This window comes from Heterodontus francisci, chromosome 14 (assembly GCF_036365525.1).
Source record: "Heterodontus francisci isolate sHetFra1 chromosome 14, sHetFra1.hap1, whole genome shotgun sequence".
Classification (NCBI taxonomy): domain Eukaryota; kingdom Metazoa; phylum Chordata; class Chondrichthyes; order Heterodontiformes; family Heterodontidae; genus Heterodontus; species Heterodontus francisci.
In genome coordinates this window covers 66,239,687-66,260,835 of record NC_090384.1, presented here as the reverse complement: position 1 = coordinate 66,260,835, position 21,149 = coordinate 66,239,687, and the positions used below count along the sequence as shown (strand labels likewise).

At 40.6% G+C, this 21,149-nt stretch overlaps 1 protein-coding gene across 2 annotated transcripts in view; it reads left to right on the top strand.

Annotated features, from left to right (window-relative positions):
* The window catches only part of sbf2 (SET binding factor 2), a 743,327-nt gene that overhangs the window by 339,188 nt on the left and 382,990 nt on the right, over nucleotides 1-21,149 (top strand). For both annotated transcript variants that reach the window (XM_068046388.1, XM_068046387.1), the window contains exon 6: nucleotides 5,215-5,320. In XM_068046388.1, the coding sequence (XP_067902489.1) occupies nucleotides 5,215-5,320 (106 nt within the window). The remainder of the gene's footprint in view (nucleotides 1-5,214; nucleotides 5,321-21,149) is intronic.

Sequence of the window (21,149 nt, the reverse complement as noted above, 5' to 3'; positions counted from 1 at the left end):
GACCCTGAGAAATCCACTGTGCCAACTCATCTCATCTCCTGTCTTTGAAGAAAAGCCTACTAAATTAATTCTCAATGCCGCCTTGAAAAGAACAGTTCTAAAAGATCCCAGTGACCCGTCTACATGTACTCGGAGGCCAGATTGTATGCCAGTTTTGGAACACAACCTAAAACATCTGCTGTTGCTTCAAGAAGGAGCAAGTATTCAGCACGTGTTTTTTGTCTGTAATAGAGCTCTAAAATCAAAAATCTCTTTCTCTTTCTGGTTAACCGGTGTGAGTGTGAGGGGCTCAGGTAAAAAGAGAACTTTAATATTTCAATCTGTGTGTTTATGCTTTATTTCATTACTGGGTTAAGACTGTTTTATAATAAACTGATAATTTTGTTGTTTATTAAAGAAACCTGGTTGGTGTGTTTTATTCTGGGATAAAAATAGAATCTATGATTGACTGTGCCGGTAAGTGGGAAAAACTTTAAATATATGTTGTGACCCGTGGAGAAGTGAAACTCAAATAAACAGTGCCCTCCTCTCGCCTCAGTCGTAACAGAAGGAGAAGGAATAGAAGTCTGCGCTTATGGGATTAGATGAAGTAAGGTGGGAGGAAGCTTCTGCAGAGCAGAAATACCAGCATAGACCAGTTAGGTTTTTGGTCAATGTCATTCTTGGGATGTTGTTGGTATGGGATTCAGTGATTGTAATGCCATTGAATGTTAGGGGAGATGGTTAGATTCTCTAATGTTCTCTTCTTTGTGCATTCAGTTTTTTCTCTCAGTTCATTAAGTTCCTGCTTGATGTCCATCTGCTCCCCTTGTAAAATGCTCTGTGATATTGCTTCATATGAGAAATGCTATATAAATGCAAGTTGCTCTCAAATTCAAGACTGGGCATACTGTTATTGAAATGGAATATATGCGGGGATTGGGGGTTGTTTATAATCCAATTAAGTTGTAATAGCTTTCATTTTGTAAATACATTGATGTTTGAATCAGAGGAAGCCCAGCTGAAATGTCATTATACCTTAAACTGGATCATGCACAGCATTTGACAAGAAGCCCGAAGATATGGTTGCAATTATATTTAAGCATTTACATGCATCAGAGTCCTACTAAATGAACAACTACCAGTGAACTTGTTTTTCTTCACTATAATATTAAAGTTTATATGCAAATAAGCCAGCTTGTATTTCATATTGAATTCTGCTATTTTAAAAGTATATTTAAAGTCAGTGTTCAAGCACATTGGCATATGGCTTTGCTGTTTGTTTATTCTGCAGAACTCAAATTATTCATTACCAGTTCTATACCCTAATCAAATTTCACAGAGAGTAGCTTTCACGGATGCTCTAATATATATATAAAACTACAGAGTATTGACAGACTAAGTGAATGGGCAAAACTGTGGCAGATGGATTTCAATGTGGGCAAGTGTGAGGTTATCCATTTGGACCAAAAAAGGATAGAGCAGGGTACTTTCTAAATGGGAAGAGGTTAAGTACAGTGGATGTCCAAAGAGACTTGGGGGTTCAGGTGCATAGATCTTTAAAATGCCACGAGTAAGTGCAGAAAATAATCAAAAAGGCTAATGGAATGCTAGCCTTTATATCTAGAGGATTGGAGTATAAAGACACAGAGGTTATGTTGCAGTTGTCCAAAACCCTGTTTAGACCCCACTTGGAGTACTGTGAGCAGTTCTGGGCACCACACCTTAGGAAGGATATATTGGCCTTGGAGGGAGTGCAATGTAGGTTTACAAGAATGATACCTGGACTACAGGGGTTAAGTTATGAGGAGAGATTACACAAATTAGGCCTGTTTTCGGTAGAATTTCAAAGGTTAAGGGGTGATCTGATCGAAGTCTTCAATAGGAAAAGACAGGCTAGATAAAGATAAGCTATTTCCACTGCTTGGAGATTCTAAAACTAGGGGGAAAGTCTAAAAATTAGGGCCAGACCGTTCAGGAGGGATGTTAGGAAGCACTTCTTGACGCAAAGGGTGGTAGAGGTTTCGAACTCTCTCCCACAAACAGCAGTTGTAGCTAGAACAGTTGTTAATTTTAAATCTGAGATAGATTTTTGTTAAGCAAAGATATTAAGGGATATGGGCCAAAGGCAGGTATATGGAGTTAGGCTGCGGATCAACCATGATCTCATTGAATGGCGGGATAGGCTCGAGAGGCTGAATGGCCTACTCCTGTTCCTATCTTCCTATGTATGATATTGCTGCAAAAGGTTATTAAGAGTATATTGTTAAACAAGCGTACTTTAAATCTTACAACTCTATGTATGTGTTCTGATAACTATAGGCAGCAAGAACTTATCTGTAAAAAAAGAAAATAAATAAATACATTTTGGGGTGGAAGAAGAATTTTAGTTAATTGTGAAGGTTTATACCAATAACATTGGAATACTAATTGATTTCTTATAATTATTAAGATAGGCAGCAGAAATTGCACTTAACATTTCTATGTACAATTTGTATTGTTGAAGGAGTAGTAAAATCAAGAATAAGTTTAGTTTCAATATTATTATGTGTTAAAGCATGCTCATGTTGCTAGTCCTCAGTAGTAAGTGTGCAGCATAATAAAATTTAGTCCAATTTATTCTGGTTTCAACAGGATAATTTCTGGACCTGAAGTTGGAAATTGGATAGCGTTTACAAATACTTAGTTTGAGAGTTGTCAGCTACCAAAACTACACCATGTGCTGTGAAGAACGATTTATGTATTTTCTGTAATGGTTATGATTATTGCAGAATAATATGATTGTAGATTGTTAATTCAGTCTGTATGTTTAATGTTCATTTAGTTTTTTTTATTATTCACATTTAATGCAGATCGGGGATTTCATGGGAAGCTGCAGCTTTTTATCCTGTCTCTTTCGTCTTTTGGCAATGTTATAAATGTAGCTCTTCATATGACTTTAAAAATAGCTAAGCTGTAACTAAGACTAAATGCATTTCTGATTTCACAAACTCAAACACCTGAAGTACTGCTAGAATGAAAATGTTTTGTACTTTACAACTAATGTATTAAATTATTAAAGGAACCACTTGAATGAAATTTCTGAAATGCATTGTAGTTTACAGTCCTATAAGGATGCATTAGTTACTTAATCCGTAAATATCTATAACAGCACTATAATAAACAACAATCTATTGAATTATTTTAGATTTGTCAGTTCTAACATGATTTTTTGAGTCCTTGTCATTTTGTTTTGATGTAGAATCATATTAAGGAAGGCTAAATAATCCTTTAGGGTATCCGGACAAATCATTAATGAAAGACGGAAAATCCTCATTCATGAAATTACTGGTAAAGAAATCACAGTTGCCAAAAAGAAAGTAAAACCTTAAAGCCCAGCAATTCATGTAGGCATTACAAAGCCAAATTCCCATATGACGCAGTAACACTTGCTTCATTTTTATTTTCTTCCAGGAATACGATTTTCAGAGCATGTTAGTTAGCTAAGTATGTAGAAAGAATTGAAACAATGAATATTATGCTGAGTTTAACTTCTAGGGAAAAACATTTATCTAAATTCAGTCTTCAGATTTCTAGATTTGAATTACTGGAGATTCAAACACCTAAGAGTGGGGAGAGCCTCTGCACATGGGGATTCCAATATTTGTGCACTACTCGATCACAAGACCACCTCCAAATAATTACAAATACGTGGGTCTCCCTGTTAAAACTGATGTCAGCTGCCCAAAGAATCAGTTATTGCACAAAACTTATTAGCAACAGCAACCTGAATAGCATGGTAAGTTTAGAAATATGGGAAAAAAATAGAAATCACCCGACAACAAATGATGTATACCAGTATTTAACACTGAGTTTAAATTGTGGGCAGAAAACAACATTTGAATTTTTTTTTTCAATTTTAAAGAGATTGAAAACTACCAAAAATTCTTTTGAAACTATCAATAGTCTGTATGTACAAAGTTCAAAATAATTGTATAGTAGATTTTAGGTTATTAAGCACAAATTATGTCATGCATTAAAAAGAATTACCTGAAAAACACAAATCTTATCCAAAATACAAAACTATCTCAAGATTGCATTTTTCCTTTGGAACATAGAAATTGCAAGACAGAGAAAGACCAAGGTCCATCTAATTCACCACCTACCATCCTGGTTGTTGCATGATACAACGATAATGGATTTGTCGACTAATCATGGCAACCAATCTTTATCAATCAGTCTAGAACAGTATTAGACATGAAGCAAGAAAACCTCGCTTTGGTGAAAACCTTTAGAAACCATAGATTCAGCCCCCTGGTTTTCCCAAGTATGGTACACTTAACATATGCCATGTCTCAAATTACTCATATCCCAAAATATTTTCTGAAAGAAATCTATCTAATGTACTTTTGAATGAATCAATGCTATTTGCTTCCTGGGCAGCCTTGTTCCATAGATTTACCACTCACTCACTGAAATAATGTTTCTGCAGATTAGTTTTGAATTTCAAGCATGGCCGTTCCCTCTGGTTATACTACTCTGGATAAGGTGAAACAGCTGGTCATGGTCTACACTATTTAGTCTGTTTAGAATCCTAAAAATTTCAATTGTAATCACCTCTCAGCTTCCTCATTTTTCCAGTGAGAACATGCCCAATTTGCTAATTCAAAAGCAAAGTGCTGCAGATGCTCAAAATCTGAAATATAAACAAATATTGCTGGAAATACTCAGCAGGTCAGGCAGCATCTGTTTTTCTCTCCACAGATGCTGCCTCCTGAATATTTCAAGCAATTTCTGTTTTTATTCCCAATTCACTAATTGCTCATGATTATTTATTCCTTCCATTGGTAGTTGCAATATCTGTTTTGTACTGTGGCTGCCAGAATTGTATATAATATTTTAAGTGCGGTCAAACCAATGGTTTCGAAAGGTAGGATAACCTCTATTTTGGCTCGATATTGACCTTTTAATACATCCCAGCATATGATTTGCTTTGTTCACTGCCACCAAACATTGTTGCAATAGCTTCAGTTTTTTCTTAATCGGGACACCTGGATCATTTTTGTTTAAACAGTCATCATTCTTTGAAATCTAGTGTGTAAACCCTCATTGAAGTAGTGTTGAGTATTATCACCATGCAGTCTATCGATGGGCAATGCTGAACTGGCTCATTTTAGCCCTGTCACCTACTCCTTTTGTTTATTTTAATTGAGTAAAAACATTATTTTGATTTTATATTTTAATTTTTTCTTATAGAAACTGTTTTCATTGGGAGCTGGAGATAGACAATTGATTCAAACTCCTTTGTATGATGGTCTTCCTGTGACGAGCACAAGTGTGGCTCTTCTTTTTCAACAGCTGGGTAGGTCTGGATGTTCTTAATGTGTCTCCTAATTTGTTTTGTTAATTATTCCAACATTTAGTTGATTACATAAAGAATGTATATATTGACAATTTTGGCAAGAGCTCATGACACAATTGTTTTATGACGGCTGTGTACCAAGGCAGTACTAAATTGTTCCAGTTCAGACACTTACAGATCTGATCTAGAATCAGAATGGATGCTGGTCTTAGGATCCACCTTGCCAAGGTATTTTATGGATGCCTTTCCTGGATGCCTACACTTCTGAAAGTTTGCTCATGGAATATGCTAAAGATTGGTTTAAATATTTAAAGGGTCATTAATAGAACTGAAATTAATGTGCATTAGAGCAATAGACAGAAGATACAATATTTAATATGGAGATCTAAGAATAATCACAAAGCAGTGGACTAATTAGGTTAGATATTATGTGAAGTGGGAAATTTTTTTTTTTTTAAATCAACTGAACCCTAAAATTATATTACAGCTTTGTAATTAGATCCTTTCTGATGTAAACCTTTTTCCAGTTTTAGGAAGTTAATTTTATTGAGCATTTGTGCAGGCCTTAGTGGTTGATACCAATCTCGACTCTGTGACTCTATGCTTCAGCTTGATTTTTGATGCTATTTACACCGCAGCAAGAATAATTCTACATTCTTAGTACAAATTTATGAAGAAATAATTTATGATTGTTGATTATTGTTTTTATGGCCAGCTAAGAATTATGTTCTTATGGCCAACTAAGACAATATGTGGTAATGAGTTTATATTACCCTAACAATCAGTTCTTTGTTTCAAACCTTACAGCAACAAATTTATTTTTGCTTTCACATTGCTGTTTTCCCACCTTTCTCTTCCCACACCACACTAGATTCTATGACCCCTTCACTCTCGTCCATTGCTCTTATGCCTCCCGTGCACATTCCCCCGCCATCACTCCCTCCCCGCCCACCCGCCCTGCCTCACCCGCCCTGCCTCACCCTCTCTCCCTCTCCCTGCCTGCCCCCTCACTCTCCCCCTCCCTGCCCGCCATCCCCCTGTCCCCATCCCGCCCGCTCTCCCCGCCCCCGCTCGCCCACCCGCCCGGCCCGCAAGGTATGATTCCACATGTATGACTATGTCAGGCTGTTGCTTGACTAGACTGTTAGACAGCACTCCCAATTTTGGCACAAGCCCCCAGATGTTAGTAAGGAGGACTTTGCAGAATCAACAGGGCAGGGTTTGCCTTCGTCATTTCTGGTGCCTAGGTCGATGCCAAGTGGTCCGTCCGGTTTTATTCCTTTTCTTAGACTTTGTAGTGGTTTGATACAACTGAGTGGCAGTTGAGAGTCAACCACATTGCTGTGGGTCTGGAGTTGCATTTCGGCCAGACCCGGTAAGGATGGCAGATTTCCTTCCCTAAAGGACATCAGTGAACCACATGGGCTTTTACAACAATCGATAATGGTTTCATGATCACCACGAGACTAGCTTTTTAATACCAGATTCCACCATCTGCCATGGTGGGGTTCAACCCCATGTCTCCAGAGCATTAGCATGGAGCTGTGGCTAACTAGTCTTGTGACGTTATCACTATGCCACCACTTCCCCCACGGAGGTATTCTTTGTGACCCAGAGCTGAGTTTCTTGCTGCATGTCCTTACCATCACAAAGACTGCTTAATTGTATCATAAACGTTAGCTCATCAAACTGCGTTATCCAGATTATATCCCACATTAAGGCCCACTCACCCATCACTTTGACTGCCAGTTCCCCAATCCCTCAAAATTTAAAATTCTCATACTTGTGCTTAAATCCTGTCTGCTTGCCTCTTCCCTCCCCTTCTCTGTAACCTCCCTCAACCCTACTGATTCCCCTGCTCCCCACCCACCCATCTACCAAACTCTGGATTTTTATGCATCCTGGCTCCCTTTGTCCCACCTTGTGCCTTCAACTGCCTAGACTTCATTCTCTGGAATATCCAACCTCAGCTCCTCCATCTCTCCCTCCTCCTCTGTACCTTAAAACCCACCTCTTTGACCAAGCTTTAGGTCATTCCTCCCACTATTTCCTCCTTTAGCTCATTGTCTATTATTAAAGTAGACTGGGGACATGATTTTGGAGGCAGTTTTTAAACTCTTTTAGTGTTGTGATTGTTAAAGGAGCCATTATGAAGCTAAAACTTAATTTCTGGCGTACTGCTTAACTTCACTTTACCAGTGAAATGTGCTCTTGATTGCCTTGAGTCCTTTTTCACACTTCCTTATTTTTACCAATTAGGAAATGAAACAATGATAGTTCACATGTAAATAGGCTGAACAACAATCTGATTTAGTGGTGCAATGACTTAAGAGAACAGTGAGAAATCAATGCTTCCTTACTCCTTTCCATACTCCTGGTGCAACATCCTGAATACCTTTATTTGTCGCTTTCATAATCTTCATTTGTCTGTAATATAACAATCTCATACTTGTTAAATAGGAACATAAGAGCAGGTGTAGGCCATTCAGCCTGTCGAGCCTGCTCTGCCATTCAATTGGATCATGACTGAACACTACATCAACGTCACTTTCCTGCGCTATCCCATATCCCTTGATGTCATTAGTATCCAGATACCTATCAATTTCTGTCTTGAACAATGTCTGATTCCACCCCGATTCAGCTCATCTGTTGCTGAAACCCATATCCATTCATTTGTTCCCTCTGGACTTGACTATTCCAATGCACTCCTGGTTGGCCTCTCATCGCCCTCCCTCTGTAAACTTGAGGTCATCCAAAACTTAACTACCTGTGTCATAACTTACTCCAAATGCTGCTCACCCATCACTCCTATGCTTGCTGACCTACACTGTCTCCCAGTTAAACAATGCCTTGTTTTTAAAATTCTCATCCTTGCTCTTAAATGCTGGTCTGGCCCTTCCCTATCTCTGTACCTCCTTCAGCCCTACAACTCTTTGAAATATCTGCACTGCTCTTGAGCATTCCAATTTTAATTGCTACTCTATTGGTGACTGTGCCTTCAGCTGCCTAGGTCCTAAGCTCTGGAATTCCCTCCCTAAACCTCTCCGCCTCTCTCACTTTCCACCTTTAAGACACACCTTAAAGCTTGCTGGGGAGGGTATTCCATAATCGAGATACACTTTAGTTTAAAGGATTACAAAAGCAGTGCAATTACAAGATGTGTTGATAATATAAATGAATCATGGTAAAGAAAACATTGATTTTGGTTTGATTTGTTTGAGAGAACAATAACATAATGAGATTAAACAATACTGGATCTGCAGAAGTCCCTTATGCTTACACTGGGGTGATATTACACTCATTGTGCAGTTTAAGGATTGTTGATGTAAGCAGGCTGAACGCAATTAAATTTGTGATTTGTTTGCTGAAATGGCATAGTTATTATTGTGGGTCTGCGCAGATTTATACACAAACGGTGGCTAATAATGCGTTTATTCATATACAGGGAACAGTTAGCCAGGGTTTGGAAGCCAAGTATTTGCTGAGACCTTTAATTTGACTCTTCTATTTGGGAAATAATACTTCGATATCGCATGGAATTATCTGCTATGATCCTGCTGCAGCTAAACATACATGCCAGCCATCAGGGTTTTTGAGGGAACTGTCCATTGCCCACATTCACTGGCAAAAGATGGTGCCATGATGGGGCTCCTACCCAGGTCCTGTTCCTGCTGCTGTTGTAAGATGATGTGATTGATCATGGCTGCACACCATGGGTGAAAATATTTTTAAAATCAGGGAAACCCACTCACAGTGTGTACTCATATTCAGTTGATTGAAGTGGGGGTTGGAGGATGCACAGGAGAGGGTAAATATGAATTATGTTGGGTCCAATAGTGTATTGATTATGTTACTGGGCTACTTATCTAGAGGCATTGACAAATACGAGTTCAAATCCCATCGTGCCACTTAGAAATTTTTAAAGCATTTAAAAATCTGGAAATAAAAGGCAGGTATCAGTAAAAGTGCCCATGAACATAAGAAACAGGAGCTGGAGTAGGCCATTCGGCCCGTCGAACATGCTCTGCCATTCAGTAAGATTATGGCTGATTATATACCTCAGCTGCATCTTCTCACACTATCCCCATATCCTGTGACTCCCTTAGTATCCAAAAGTCTGTTGGTCTCTGTCTTGAATATACTCAATGACTGAGCGTCCATAGCACTCTAGGGTAGAGAATTCCAAAGATTCACAACCCTTTGAGTAAAGAAATTTCTCCTCATCTCAGTCCTAAATGGCTGACCCCTTATACTGAGACTGTGACCTCTAGTCCTAGACTCCACAGCTATGTTTCCTCTTGTGGGAGAGTCTAGAACTAGGGGTCACTGTTTAAAAATAAGGGTTATTGGGGGTAGGCAGGAATGTGGAGTTGAGGTTACAATCAGATCAGCCATGATCTTATTGAATGGTGGAACAGGCTCGAGGAGCTGCTTGGCCTACTCCTGCTCCTAATTAGTATGTTCGTAAACTTATTCCTAAAATGAGTGGATTGTCCTATGAGAAGCAATTGAGTAGACTAGGCCTATAATCCCTACAGTTTAGAAGAATGAGAGGTGACCTCATTGAAACATAAAATTTTTTAAAGGGCTTGACAACCTTTCACCCCCTTGCTTATCAAGAATCTATCTACCTCTGCCTTAAAAATGTTCAAACACTCTGCTTCCACTGCCTTTTGAGGAAGAGAGTGCCAAAGACACTCAATCCTCAGAGAAAAAATTTCTCCTGACCTTTGTCTTAATTGGGTGACCCCTTATTTTTAAACAGTGACCCCCAGTTCGAGACTCTCCCACAAGAGGAAACATCCTTTCCACATCCACCCTGTCAAGACCCCTCAGAATCTTACATGTTTCAGTCAAGTCGTCTCTTACTCTTCTAAACTCCAGTGGATACAAGCCTAGCCTGTCCAACCTTTCCTCAAAGGACAACCTGCCCATTCCAGGTATTAGTCTAGTAAACCTTCCCTGAACTGCTTCCAATGCATTTACATCCTTCCTTAAATAAGGAGACCAATACTGTACACAGTACTCCAGATGAAGTCTCACCAATGCCCTGTATAACTGAAGCATAACCTCCTCACTTTCGTATTCAATTCCCCTCGCAATAAATGATAACATTCTATTAGCTTTTGTAATTACTTGCTGTAACCGCATACTAACCTTTTGCGATATGTGCACTAGGACACCCAGATCCCTCTGCACCTCAGAGCTCTACAATTTCTCACTATTTAGATAATATGCTTCTTTTTTTATTATTCCTGCCAAAATAGACAATTTCACATTTTCCCACATTATACTCCCATTTGCCAGATCTTTGCCCACTCACTTAATCTATCTATATCCCTTTCTAGCCTCCTTATGTCCTCTTCACAACTTACTTTCCTATCTATCTTTGTGTCATCAGCAAATTTAGCAACCATACCTTTGGTCCCTTCATCCAAGTTTTCCCTATCACGAAACCATGTTGACTCTGCCTGATTACCTTGAATTTTTCTCAATTCCCTGCTATAACATCTTGAATAATAGCTTCTAACATTTTCCTTATGACAGATGTTAAGCTAACTGGCCTGTAGTTTCCTGCTTTCTGTCTCCCTCCCTTTTTGAATAAAGGAGTTACATTTGCTATTTTCCAATCTAATAGAACCTTCCTCAAATCTAGGTAATTTTGGAAATCAATACCAGTGCATCAACTCTCTCACTAGCCACTTCTTTTAAGACCCTAGAATGAGGTCCATCAGGACCTGGGGACATGTCAGCCCGCAGCTCCAACAATTTGCTCAGTACCACTTCCCTGGTGATTGTAATTTTGAGTATTTCGGAAAACAGGCATTTTGTTGAAGCTTTTCGTCTTGCACTCATCAGGACAATTCGCAAGAATATCAATGTAAGAGACGCAACAAATTTATACTGTATGAGAAGAGAGTGCTAATTGGTTGGCAAATGAACTATGATTGGTAGAAGTGTTGCCATGGAGAGTGCACCAGTTTATGGTGACTGAGAGTTAACTGCCAAGCTTTGTTTGAAATTTAAACCAGGCAGCTTGACTCTGGTCGACGCATTACCTGAGGAATGAACCAGCGAATGGCTGTCATTTATTTTGTTTAGCTGAAACAGGCTCAATGTGTGCACACATGTTCTTTCTGTCTGCAAAGAGCAGGGCCCTGTGTATTTATATATGTAGCTTCCAGTAGGCGCAAATGCACCACATTGGAAGCCTGACTGACCATCTTAAATTGGTTGTCAGTGTAATTTTTAGCACACTGAGGATTATTTAGCAAATGCTATCCAATTGCGTAATCACATCTAATGTTGGACCCTGTGTTTTGAGTTTTGCAAGCACAGTCTGGCTGGGTACAGCATGTACCTTGCCCGTTACGAACAGTGGAAGGGACATGCTGTTTGATACGATCCACCAGTCTTTGGGATTTTAGATTTAGATATACAGCACTGAAACAGGCTCTTCGGCCCACTGCCGACCATTAACCACCCATTTATACTAATCCTACACTAATCCCATATTCCTACCACATCCTCACCTGTCCCTATATTCCCCTACTACCTACACTAATGGCAATTTATGATGGCCAATTTACCTATCAACCTGCAAGTCTTTTGGCTGTGGGAGGAAACCGGAGCACCCGGAGGAAACCCACGCAGTCACAGGGAGAACTTGCAAACTCCACACAGGCAGTACCCGGAATTGAACCTGGGTCGCTGGAGCTGTGAGGCTGCGGTGCTAACCACTGCGCCACTGTGCCGCCTTGTATGGCCTATATACCTAGCATCACACTAGCACTGAAATTCATATATCACAATACTCATTTGTGTGATAGGCAGAACGTCTTTTTAGCTTGACGGCATCACCCTGTTGGTGGCGAACACCATATGTGTTGCTCCTGCATAATAGCAGCGTGAAACAGCCAGCTTCATCTGTTGCTCAAATTTATGATATGTTACCCTTCTACGTTAATTTGAGGTAGACTGGGCCCTTTTCAGGGCCGAAAATGATGGCCTTAGGCCCATTCATAAGTTTGCGTGCTAGACAGCGAGAAATGATTCGTTCGGGGTAGCCATTGTCATGCAGGATGCATGATTTGCCCTATTTCAGCATCAAGCTTGCATGGTGAGCAAATGGCTCGCGCCCTATTTGAAGTTGCCAATGAGGCCAATGTTGTAGCGCGTGGAACCATAAAAATCCCAGCACATGTATTGACCAGTGATTGTAAATTTTTTTTGAGTTCCTCCCTCCCTTCCATTTCCTGATTTACAGCTATTTCTGGGATGTTACTTGTATCCTGTATGGTGAAGACCGATGCAAAATACCTGTTCAATTCATCTGGCATCTCCTTATTTTCCCTTATTAATTCCCCAGATTCACTTTCTATAGGACCAAACGATCACTTTGTTACTTTTCTTTTTTAAATATCTAAAGAAATTTTTAGTATCTGTCTTTATATTTCTTGCCAGCTTTCTCTCATACTCTAAATTTTCCCTCCTCTAATTAATCTTTTAATCGTTCTTTGCTGCTTTTTATATTCTGTCCAATCTTCTTACCTGCCACTCATCTTTGCATAATTATATGCTTTTTCTTTAAGTTTGATACTATCTTTAACTTTTTCAGTTAACCACAGATGGTGGGTCCTCCCCTTGGAATTTTTCTTTCCCGTTGGAATGTATCTTCTGTGTATTCTGAAATATCCCCTTAAATGTCTGCCACTGTATCTCTATTGACCTATCCCTTAGCCTATTTTACCAGTTTACATTAGCTCGCTCTGCTTTCATGCCCTCATCATTGCCCTTATTTGAGTTTAAAATACTAGTCTTGGACTCACTCTTCTCTCCCTCAAACTGAATGTAAAATTCAATCATATTATGATCGCTGCTGCCTAGGGGTGCCTTCACTATGAGGTCATTAATCCTATTTCGTTGCACAATACCAGGTATATTATAGCCTCCTGTCTGGTTGGCGCCAGAAAGTGCTGTTCTAAGAAACTATCCCAAACACATTCTATGACCTCCTCATCTAGGCTACCTCTGCCCATCTGATTTTTCCAATCCATATGTTGATAAAATTCCCCCATGATTATTACTGTACCTTTCTGACAAGCACCCATTATTTCTTCCTTTATACCCTGTCCTACCATGTGGTTACTGTTAGGGGGCTTGTACGCCACTGCCACAAGTGACTTCTTGCCTTTATCATTTCTCATGTCGACCCAAACCACTTCTATATCCTGTTTTCCTGAACTTTTATCATCCCTCTCTGTTGTGCTAATATCATCATTAATTAACATAGTCACCACTCCATCTTTTCCTAGCTTCCTGTCCTTCCTAAATGTCATGTACCCCTCAATATTCAAGTCCCAATCTATGCCATCCTGTAGCCATGTCTCAGTAATGGCTATCACATCGTACTTATTTATTTCTATTTGCACTATTAGTTAATCTGTTTTGTTTCGAATGCTACGTGCATTCAGATTCAGAGCCTTTAGTTATGTCCTTTTATTATTTTTGTAACCTCTAGCCTTGTCTACTGATTTACTCTTAGATTTGTAATCACTGTCTCTTCGTGTCACGGTCTGTTTATCTTTTCCCATATTAATACGTTTTCCTCTTGCCTTGTCCCTACCCATTGATTTACCACATCTTCCAAAATTTGATCCCTTGCCCCCGCTATTTAGTTTAAAACCCTCTCTACTTCCCTAGTTATGCGACTAGCTAGAACACTGGTCCCAGCACAATTCAGGTGTACAGCCCCTGCTTTTCCCAGTACTGGTGCCAGTGCCCCACGAACCAGAACCCACTTCTACCACACCCAGTCTTTGAGCCACACATTAATTTCTCTAATCTTATTTGTCCTATTCCAATTTGCACATGGCTCAGGTAATACTTTGAGGTTCTGCTTCTTAATTTGGTGCCTAGCTCCTCATACTGACTGTGTAGAACCTCTTTCCTTGTGTTGCCTATGTCATTGATACCTAAATGGACCACAGCGACTGGACTAACCCCATCCCACTGCAAGTTCCTGTCTAGCTCTGAGCAGATGTCCAGAACCCTGGCACCAGGCGGCAACACAGCCTTCTGTACTTATGCTCTTCGCTGCAGAGAACAGTGTCAATCCCCCTCACTGTACTGTCCCCTACTACCACTGCTTTCCTTTTTGCTCCCCACACTTGAACGGCTTCCTGTACCATGGTGCCATGGTCAGTCTGCTCATCCACACTATAACCCTCGCTTTTGTCCATACAAGTTGCAAGAACCTTGAACTTCTTGTTCAATTGCAAGGGCTGAGGCTCCTCCACTCCCACCTTTTTGATCCCCTTACCTACCTGACTCGCAGTCACACCCTCCTGTCCCTGACCACTGACCAAAACAAATGACACAAACCTAAAGGCCTTCTGGAACAAAGTGTCCAGGTAACTTTCTCCCTCCTTGATGTGTCGCAGAGTCTGCAGCTCGGCCTCCAGCTCAACGACTGAGCCGAAGCTCGTCAAGCCACAGACGTGGTTGCCTTGGATTGCCATGGCACCCAGGAGCTCCCACATACTGCAGCTGTGACACATCACCTGACCTGCCATTTTTATTGTGTTACTTTAATTAAATTTATTTTCTCTTAATTAATTTATAGTTCCCCTCCTTACCAAACCGCCTCACTTATCAAACTCCCTTCTTCACGCTCTGTGCCCTCCAGCAGCACTCGGTTTAGTGCACCTTCATTGCACCCCCTTGAAGTCAAGTATATTCCTCCTTAGGCAAGGAGACCAAAACTGTGCATAGTACTCCAGGTGTGGTCCCACCAAGGCCCTATCCAATTGCAGTAAGACCTCTTTACTCGTGGCCTTTATTACAAAGAGATTGCAGTATAATATACCATTTGCTTTCCTAATAGCTTGCTATACCTGCATGTTTAACACTCTGTGATTTGTGTACAAGGACACCTGGGTCCCTCTGAATACTAACATTTCCCAGTCTATTTTTCGTGGTTCGAACACCTCTCTCCGCTTCTCCTGGGGATACCTTGGTGAACTTGTAACATGGGCAAACCCATAGGTTTCTGCAAAATCTTTGAAGGCTTCATTCGCGAATTGTGGACCATGATCGGAAATCACTAGGTCCAGAATGCCATGTATGGCGAAAATTTCTTTTAGTCATTTGATTACGGCTTCAGAGCTCTGGTCATGTGTTCATTTGACTTCAAGGAGCAGCTACTGCGTGTCCTTGATAAGTATGTACCTGTGAGGCAGGGAGGAAGTTGTCGTGCGAGGGAGCCGTGGTTTACTAAAGAAGTTGAAGCGCTTGTCAAGAGGAAGAAGAAGGCTTATGTTAGGATGAGACGTGAAGGCTCAGTTAGGGCGCTTGAGAGCTACAAGCTAGCCAGGAAGGATCTAAAGGGAGAGCTAAGAAGAGCAAGGAGAGGACACGAGAAGCCATTGGTGGATCGGATCAGGGAAAACCCTAAGGCTTTCTATAGGTATATCAGGAATAAAAGAATGACTAGAGTTAGATTAGGGCCAATCAAGGATAGTAGTGGGAAGTTGTGTGTGGAATCAGAGGAGATAGGGGAAGTGTTAAATGAATATTTTGCGTCAGTATTTACAGTAGAGAAAGAAAATGTTGTTGAGAATACTGAGATTCAGGCTACGATGCTAGATGGGATTGAGGTTCACAAGGAGGAGGTGTTAGCAATTTTGGAAGGTGTGAAAATAGATAAGTCCCCTGGGCCAGATGGGATTTATCCTAGGATTCTCTGGGAAGCTAGGGAGGAGATTGCAGAGCCTTTGTCCTTGATCTTTATGTCGTCATTATCGACAGGAATAGTGCCGGAAGACTGGAGGATTGCAAATGTTGTCCCCTTGTTCAAGAAGGGGAGCAGAGACAGCCCTGGTAATTATAGACCTGTGAGCCTTACTTCGGTTGTGGGTAAAATGTTGGAAAAGGTTATAAGAGACAGGATTTATAATCATCTTGAAAAGAATAAGTACATTAGAGATAGTCAGCACGGTTTTGTGACGGGTAGGTCGTGCCTCACAAACCTTATTGAGTTTTTCGAGAAGGTGACCAAACAGGTGGATGAGGGTAAAGCAGTGGATGTGGTATATATGGATTTCAGTAAGGCGTTTGATAAGGTTCCCCACGGTAGGCTATTGCAGAAAATACAGAAGTATGGGGTTGAAGGCGATTTAGAGCTTTGGATCAGAAATTGGCTAGCTGAAAGAAGACAGAGGGTGGTGGTTGATGGCAAATGTTCATCCTGGAGTTTAGTTACTAGTGGTGTACCGCAAGGATCTGTTTTGGGGCCACTGCTGTTTGTCATTTTTATAAATGACCTGGAAGAGGGTGTAGAAGGGTGGGTTAGTAAATTTGCAGATGACACTAAGGTCGGTGGAGTTGTGGATAGTGCCGAAGGATGTTGCAGGGTACAGAGAGACATAGATAGGCTGCAGAGCTGGGCTGAGAGATGGCAAATGGAGTTTAATGCGGAAAAGTGTGAGGTGATTCACTTTGGAAGGAGTAACAGGAATGCAGAGTACTGGGCTAATGGGAAGATTCTTGGTAGTGTAGATGAACAGAGAGATCTTGGTGTCCAGGTGCATAAATCCCTGAAGGTTGCTAACCAGGTTAATAGGGCTGTTAAGAAGGCATATGGTGTGTTAGCTTTTATTAGTAGGGGGGGTCGAGTTTCGGAGCCACGAGGTCATGCTGCAGCTGTACAAAACTCTGGTGAGACCGCACCTGGAGTATTGCGTGCAGTTCTGGTCACCGCATTATAGGAAGGAAGTGGAAGCTATGGAAAGGGTGCAGAGGAGATTTACTAGGATGTTGCCTGGTATGGAGGGAAGGTCTTACGAGGAAAGGCTGAGGGACTTGAGGTTGTTTTCGTTGGAGAGAAGGAGGAGGAGAGGTGACTTAATAGAGACATATAAGATAATCAGAGGGTTAGATAGGGTGGATAGTGAGCGTCTTTTTCCTCGGATGGTGATGGCAAACACGAGGGGACATAGCTTCAAGTTGAGGGGTGATAGATATAGGACAGATGTGAGAGGTAGTTTCTTTACTCAGAGAGTAGTAAGGGCGTGGAACGCCCTGCCTGCAGCAGTAGTAGATTCGCCAACTTTAAGGGCATTTAAGTGGACATTGGATAGACACATGGATGAAAATGGAATAGTGTAGGTCAGATGGTTTCACAGGTCGGCGCAACATCGAGGGCCGAAGGGCCTGTACTGCGCTGTAATGTTCTAATTCTAATGTTCTAATTACCATTTAAAAATATTTTCTGTTTTTTTTTTTCTACCAAAGTGGATAACTGCACACACTTGTCCAAATTATATTCCATCTGCCACATTCTTGTCCACTCACTTAGCCTATCTGTATCCTTTTGTAACCTCTTTGTATCTTCCCCACAATTTACTTTCCCACCTAATTTGGACACATTACACCCGGCACCCTCATCTAAATCATCGATGTAGCTTGTTAATAGCTGAGGATCAAGCACTGATCCTTTCACAATCCCACTAGTTAGAGCCTGCCACCTGAAAATTATCCATTTATTTCTACTTTCTGTTTTTTGTCCGTAACCCAGTCCTCATTCTGTGTCATATTAATCCCAATCTGTGAGCCCTAATTTTGTCTAATAGCCTCTTGCGTGGCACTTATCAAATGCTTTTTGAACACCATATTCACTGGTTCCCCCTCATCCATCCTGCAAGTTACAACCTCAAAAAACTATGATAGCTTTGTCAAACATGATGTTCCTTTCATAAATCCTTGTTGACTCTTTTTTCTTTCTTTGGCCTCCTTGTCTCGAGAGACAATGGGTAAGCGCCTGGAGGTGGTTTGTGGAGCAGTGCCTGGAGTGGCTATAAAGGCCAATTCTAGAGTGACAGACTCTTCCGCAGGCACTGCAGATAAAATTGGTTGTCGGGGCTGTTACACAGTTGGCTCTCTCCTTGCACTTCTGTCTTTTTTCCTGCCAACTGCTAAGTCTCTTCGACTCGCCACACTTTAGCCCCGCCTTTATGGCTGTTGACTCTGCCCAACTATATTATTTATAAGTGCTCTGTTATTGCGTCCCTAATAATAGATTGTAGAATTTTTCCTACTAATGATGTCAGGTTAACTGGCCTACAGTTTTGTGTTTTCTCTCTCCCTGCCTCCCTGAAGCTGTCGGATTGTCATAAAGGAAAACAGCATGGTTCGTTATTATCCATTGCAGAAGCATACCTGCCCTCCTTACCTGGTCTGGCCTATATGTGGTTTATGTCCCATACCGATACGATTAACTCTTAACTGTTCTCTGAAGTGACTTGCAAGCCATATAATTGTATGGCACCAACTTCCAATGGTTGAAGAAGGCTCACCACCACTGTCTTTTAGAGCAACTAGGATTGGGTAATAAATGCAGCCTTGCCAGTGATAGCCATTTCCCAAGAATGAATAGATAAAGTAGGAATGCAAGTGAGATTGGCAGCATGGACTGAGTAGGCCTTAGGTGGGTATTTCTGTGGTCTTTTTGGTCAGTTGAAAACCTACATGTCACTTTATTTTCCTGGTTCTTAGATTAAAAATTTATGAATTGTTAAAGTGCATTAAATTTGCTAGAAAGTATTATTTTTAATGTAGAAATCAAAATTTTCCAGGGAACAAGCTCTAGGGATATGAGAAAAACACCAACATTTGTACAAAGGGCATGAAATGATTAATTGAGGAGAGTATTTCAGAAGTGTGTGCAGAATTCTACATTTGCTATCAACAGACTGGAATGGATTTGAATTTCCTTTTTGCTATTGGGTAATTTTTTTTGTTAAAAAACAATCTTTTCTTCCAGTAATAGATTTTCTGGAAACCGTTTTGAAATACAAGGTCAAATAATTAGTTCCCAATAATGACAGTATGGTTTTTCATAAAAATTAAATACAGTTTTGGAAAACAGCCTGTAAAAATAAAAGTTCATCAGCCCTTGATTTCTTCTGCAGTTTTAAGTGTTAAGATAGAAAAGTGTCCTTATATTGTGATCTGAAACATATATTCTAACTGGGTGTAAATTTCTGAAAAGGTAAACTGCACAGAAAACACAATCATTGGCTACAGCTTATGTAATTAGTGAAATATTCAAATGTCCTTTATTGGTCAACAATGAGAAAAATATGGGGTGCTTAGTTAATACCGGAAAAAAGCTCTGTTTTTAAAGTATCATAGAGCAAGCTCAAGAAAAGCCTGCTTGTGAATCATGCAGATTTGGGTGTCTCAAAGCTTTTGCAGTCAGGCCCAATACATCATAGTAAAAATGTCAGTTACACTTCATAAAATAGTTCTATGAAGGGGGAGATAAGTTATTTATAGTGTCTTGTTCCAGTATTCCTGTTTCTCATTTTCTGCTGAATTCACTGACTTTTTTGGGGGAAATATGTTTAGCTTAGAACATACGAATGAGGTGCAGGAGTAGGCCATTCGGCTCCTCGAGTCTGCCTGCCATTCAATAAGATCATGGCTGATCTGTCTGTCATTTTGAATTCCACACGCCCATCTACCTTCAATAACCTTTGATTCCGTTGCCTACCAAGAAGCTACCTACTTCCGCCTTAACAGTATTCAGTGACCCCACTTCTACCACCTTCTGAGGCAGAAAGTTTCAAAGTTGTGCAACCCTCAGAGAAAAAAATTCTCCTCATCTCAGTCCTGAAAGGGCAACCCCTAATTTTAAAACAGTGCCCCCTAGTTCTGGACTCACTCACAAGAGGAAACATCCTTTCCACATCCACCTTGTCAAGACCGTTCAGAATCTTATATACTTAAATCAAGTCTCCCCTCACTCTTCCAAACTGCAGTGAAAACAAACCCAGTCCATCCAACCTTTCATAGAAACATAGAAAATAGGAGCAGGAGTAGGCCATTCGGCCCTTCGAGCCTGCTTTGCCATTCATTATGATCATGGCTGATCATCCAACTCAGTAACCTGTTTCCACTTTCGCCCCATATCCTTTGATCCCTTTAAACCCAAGAGCTATATCCTCATAAGACAACCCGCTCATTCCAGGTATCAATCTAGTAAAGATCCTCTGACCTGCCTCCAATGCATTTACATCTTTTCTTAACTAGGGAGACCAAAACTGCACACAGTATTCGAGATGTGGCTCACCAATGCCCTGTATAACTGAAGTGTAACATCCTTTTATTTTCAGTTACTCACGTAATAAAGGATAGCATTCCATTAGCCTGCTTTATTACTTGCTGTACCTGCATACTAACTTTTTGTGACTCATGCACTAGAACATCTAGATCCCTCTGCATCTCGTAATTCGGCAGATGTTCCACGTTTAAGTAATACTCTGCAAAGTGAACAACTTCACACTTTCCCACATTCTCCATCTGCTAGATTTTTGCCCACTCATTTAACCTATCTATATCCCTTTGTAGCCTCCTTATGTCCTCTTCACTACCTACTTTCCTACCTATCTTTGTGTCATCAGCACATTTAGCTACCATGCCCTCGCTCCCCTCATCTAAGTCATTGATGTAAATTGTAAAACGTTGAGGCCTCAGCACAGGCCCCTGCGGGACTCCACTCGTCATATCCTGCTACTCATCACATCCTGCAACTCAAAAAAGGAACCATTTATGCATGCTCTCTATTTTCTGCAGCCAACCAATCTTCTATCCATGCTAATATGTTACTCCCTACACCATGAGCTCCTACTTTGCACTATAACCTTTTATGTGGCACTTTGCCAAATGCCTTCTGGAAATCCAAGTACAATACGTCAGCAAGCACCCCTTTATCCATGGCGTATGTTACTCCTTCAAAGATCTCCAATAAATTGGTTAAACATGATTT